This window comes from Pelodiscus sinensis, chromosome 20 (genome assembly GCF_049634645.1).
Source record: "Pelodiscus sinensis isolate JC-2024 chromosome 20, ASM4963464v1, whole genome shotgun sequence".
NCBI classification, from domain to species: domain Eukaryota; kingdom Metazoa; phylum Chordata; order Testudines; family Trionychidae; genus Pelodiscus; species Pelodiscus sinensis.
Window position 1 is genome coordinate 7447876 of NC_134730.1, and position 4644 is coordinate 7452519.

At 54.2% G+C, this 4644-nt stretch overlaps 1 protein-coding gene across 1 annotated transcript; it reads right to left on the reverse strand.

Annotated features, from left to right (window-relative positions):
- Positions 1 to 604: 604 nt before the first annotated feature.
- LOC142819088 (uncharacterized) lies at positions 605 to 1890 on the reverse strand. Its single transcript, XM_075903555.1, has 2 exons — positions 1435 to 1890; positions 605 to 1239 (listed from the first exon to the last, which is right to left on the reverse strand). The coding sequence occupies exons 1-2, from the start codon at positions 1778 to 1780 to the stop codon at positions 764 to 766; spliced, it is 822 nt and encodes a 273-aa protein (XP_075759670.1). The 5' UTR covers positions 1781 to 1890; the 3' UTR covers positions 605 to 763.
- Between the last annotated feature and the right edge of the window lie 2754 nt (positions 1891 to 4644).

The following is a 4644-nucleotide window of genomic DNA, read 5'->3' on the forward strand; positions in this document are numbered from 1 at the left end:
ATGTGGGCTGGTCCGGCAAAGCACACGACGCCCGGGTGTACCGGAACTCCTCCGTGTGCCAGCGGCTGCAGGACGGGACCTTCTTCCCCGACCGCCACATCAGGGTCGGGGACGTGGACATGCCCGTCTGCCTGGTGGGGGATGCCGCCTACCCACTGCAGCCCTGGCTCATGAAGCCCTACACGGGACACCTCAATCCCTCCCGCCAGGCCTTCAATAACAGGCTGAGCAGGGCCCGCATCGTGGTGGAGGGGGCCTTCGGGCGACTGAAAGCCCGCTTTCGATGCCTCCTCACCCGTCTGGACCTGGCCGAGCACAACATCCCTCCCGTGGTGGCGGCATGTTGTGTGCTCCACAATTTGTGTGAGCGGAAGGGGGAGGCTTTCTTGCCAGCCTGGATGGCTGAGGCTGACCGCATGGCTGGACACTACGGTCAGCCCCGCACCGCCGCCGTCCGGGAAGCCCAGCGGGGGGCCATCCGGATCCGGGAAGCCCTGCGGGACAGCTTCCAGGTGGAGGAGGAGGAGGACTGACCTCTCCCTGCATGCCCCACCGGGGCCTTCTTCCACCCTACCCCCCCCTTCCCCTTTCCCCTCCCTACCTACTGTCAAATAAAGACACCTGTTTTTCCAACAAAAACGTCTGTTTATTTCACAGAACTGGGGTGGGGGAGGGAGGAATGAAGGTGGGAGAAGGGAGGGGGAAACCTGGGACGAGGGAGCTGGAAGGGGAGGGGAGGGAAGGGAGGAAGGGAAAGGAAAGCTCAGGGGTGGGAGTCTGGGTGCCTCTCCCGTCTCGCCACACTGCGGGTCCGGGGGCGTCGGTGGGGAATGGTTGTGGAGGGGGGGGCAGAGAGGACAGGGGGTGTGGAGGAAGCAGGAGCGGAAGCAGGAGGAGCAGGAGGAGCAGGGGGAGCAAGAGGGGGAGCAAGAGGGGGAGCAAGAGGGGGAGCAAGAGGGGGAGCAAGAGGGGGAGCAGGGGGAGGAGGAAATGGAAAGCGGTCTAGCAGGCTCTGGAGGTGGCCTCGCAGGGCACGGCCCTGCTCCTCCAGGGCCTCCAGACTCCTCTGGCGCAGCCTGAGGTCCTCCTGGACCCAGTGGTCCTGGAGACGGAGCTGTCGGTCCAGGAACCGGAGATGCCGCCTCTGGTAGTCCTCCTGGTTCCTGGCTGTCCTGCTTGCCCGGGCGCGGGCGGCTGCTGCAGGCGGTGTGGTGCGCCCTGCAGTCCCCGGTGCTGCAGCTGTGGTGCAAGAAGACCAGCGGTCAATGACCCCAGGGGCCCAGGTGTGTGAAACCCAGCTCCCCTCTGCAAGGCCAGGGCCCCTGCAGGATCCCCAGCTGCTGCTCCGTGGTGGGCAAGGCCCAGGCGCACGGTCCCGGGGCTCCCTCTCGCCCCAGCCCCCCGTACACATAAGGGGAACACGAGGGTACTCACAGGTGGACGCCTCCCCGGCCTCTGATGATGCAGGCGAGCGGCTCTGTGGGGTGCCTCGGGGGTCCCGGGTCCTGGGAAGGCTGGCAGCAGGCTCCTGGCTCTCAGAGCCCTCTTGCTCCTCCTCGGTGTCCAGGAGCGGTCCCTCTGCCCCGGGGTCAATCACGTCCCGGGGGGCAGGGACGGCATGAGCCCCCAGGAGGCGGTCCAGGGCGTGGAAGTGGGGGCAGGCCTCCGGGTCAGCCCCTGGCAGGCAGGCCCGGGAGTAGGACTGCCGCAAGTCTTTAATCTTGCAGCGCACCTGCTCCCGGCTGCGCTGGTGGCCCCTGGCGGCCAGGCTGGCAGCCATGCGTCCATAGACGGCCGCATTCCGGTGGCTAGTGCGGAGATCGTGGACATTGGAGGCTTCCCCCCAAACCTCGATGAGGTCCACGATCTCCGCACTTGACCAGGCGGGCGCCCGCCTTTTGCGCCCCCGGGCAGGCTCCTGGGAGCCGCCAGGCTGGTCGTGGGGAGCAGTGGAGGGCTGGGAGCCCTCGGATGGCTGGCTCATTGTGTGGCAGGTGCAGGCTGTGCAGGCACGGGTGCTGGCAGCCTTGCAACTGGCACAAAGTGAGTAGCCAGCCCGTGGCCCTTTAAGGGCTCCGGGGCCGGGAGGGGGGCAATAGAGTTTCCCTGGTGTTGGCCAGAGTGGCCACCAGGGAAACCTGGGAAGCCTTAGCCTCCCACTAGTTCGAACTAAAGGGCTACACAGCCCTTAGTTCGAACTAGCTAGTTCGAACTAGGCGTTAGTCCTCGTAAAATGAGGTTTACCTAGTTCGAACTAAGCGCTCCGTTAGTTCGAATTAAGTTCGAACTAACGGAGCGCTAGTGTAGCGCATAGGAAAGTTAGTTCGAACTAACGTCCGTTAGTTCGAACTAACTTTCTAGTGTAGACATACCCTGAGGGTATGTCTACACTACCCCGCTAGTTCGAACTAGCGGGGTAATGTATGCATACCGAACTTGCTAATGAAGCCCGGGATTTGAATTTCCCGGGCTTCATTAGCATAAAGCCGGCGCCGCCATTTTTAAAAGCCGGCTAGTGCGAACCCCGTGCCGCGGCATGGGCTAGATAGTTCGAACTAGCTAGCTATTCTGAACTATCTGTACTCCTCGTGGAACAAGGAGTACAGATAGTTCGGAATGGCTACGTAGTTCGAACTATCTAGCCCGTGCCGCTTGTAGCCGCGCGGCATGGGGTTCGCACTAGCCGGCTTTTAAAAATGGCGGCGCCGGCTTTATGCTAATGAAGCCCGGGAAATTCAAATCCCGGGCTTCATTAGCAAGTTCGGTATGCATACATTACCCCGCTAGTTCGAACTAGCGGGGTAGTGTAGACATACCCTGAGGGTGTGTCTAGACTACAGAGTTTTTTTGAATAAAGTGGCCTTTTTTCGAAAAAAACTTTCCCTGTATCTAGACTGCTGCCACATTCTTTCAAAAGTAAATCAAAAGAACGCAGCAGCTTTTTTTACCGCGGAAAACATTGTTTTACGAGGAATAACACCTTTTTTCGAAAGTGCTCTTTCAAAAAAAGGCACTATGTAATGCAAACTGTGCTTTTTCGAAAGAGAGCATCCAGATTGCCCGGGTGCTCTCTTTCGAAAAAGCAGCTTACTTTTTCAAAAGTACTGGTTGCAGTCTAGAGGCTTTTTCAAAAGAGCATCTAGACTGCAACCAGTACTTTTGAAAAAGCAAGCTGCTTTTTCAAAAGAGAACACCCAGGCAGTCTGAATGCTCTCTTTTGAAAGAGGCTTATAGTCTACACATAGTCTGAGAGAACAGTTTCCAACCCAAGTCTGGTTTCATCCTTGTTTAGCTTGAAACAAAGCTAAAATGTGGTGACTGCCAGTTGCCTCTCTTTCTTCTCACAGTTGTCCTACCACTCATCCTAACCTGACATAACTGCCTCTCCTCAAGGATTCTTCATTTTGTATCCAAATATTTGTGACAGTGTTTCTTGTTTTGAATAATAGCTTGTACCAAGTTTCTAAAGCGCTTTTCAACATTAACTGAACCACCACAAACTTGTGTTGCAGAAAACTAATATTGTACTTGTTTTATTGATGGATAAAATGCAACGCCACACAAGATCGGGAGGCAATCTTTGGAAAACCAGGACTAGAACTTATGGCTGTGTCTACATTGGCAAGACTTTATGCAAAAGCAGGTGCTTTTGCGCAAAATCTTGCCACCTGTTTACACTGGCCACGAGTATTTGCACAAGAACACTGATGTAATGTACAAAATCAGTGCTTCTTGCGTAAATACTCTGACGCTCCCACTCAGGGATAAGTCCTCTTGCGCAAGTGTTCTTGCGCAAGAGGCCAGTGTAGATAGGAAACATCAATTTCTTGTGCAAGAAAGCCCAATGGCTAAAATGGCCATCGGAGCTTTCTTGTGCAAGAGAGCGTCTACACTGGCATGGATGCTTTTGCGCAAAAGCAAATCTTTTGCACAAAGGCACATGCCAGTATAGATGCTCTCTTGCGCAAATACTTTTAACAGAAAAACGCTTCCATTAAAAATATTTGTGCAAAATCATGCCAGTGTAGACACAGCCTGTATGTGTGGATTCCCACTCTGCTACTCTAACCCCACTGATAATACCTTACCTACGGAACATTAGAACTGGAAGGGACCTCGAGAGGTCATCGAGTCCAGTCCCCTGCCCTCGCTGCAGGACCAAGCACCATCTAGAGCACATGATCCTATGGATCAGCTTTTCCTGAAGCATGCTTTAAAATAGACCCGTATTTGTTTGCTTCATCACGGTCTTTAGCCTCCAGAGTAGTTGATATTTTCTTTGGAAGAAAAAACTTGGCTGCCCCTTTGTGTTAGACAATGACAGTTTTATAGTGTCCCATTATTGGTGCTAAGATACTGTGGGAATGAGAACATTAGAAAAACACAGGCTAACTAGGTAAACTCTTTTCCATGGAGGCCCATTTGTTTGTCTGATTTAAAGCTTGCTTTCCATATTTTTTCTCTCTCTTTGTTTTTGATACCCTTACTATCCCTGTATGTGAGTGGAAAATGAAGCTAGTAAAATCTCATTTGCTTGTCTATAGCCAGAATTCTTCCAGAAAATCTGCTTAGGACATGGTAAAACAATGTAATGTAAGCATATGGGGGGAGGGGAAAATGTATAAACAAGCAATTTCACTCCAG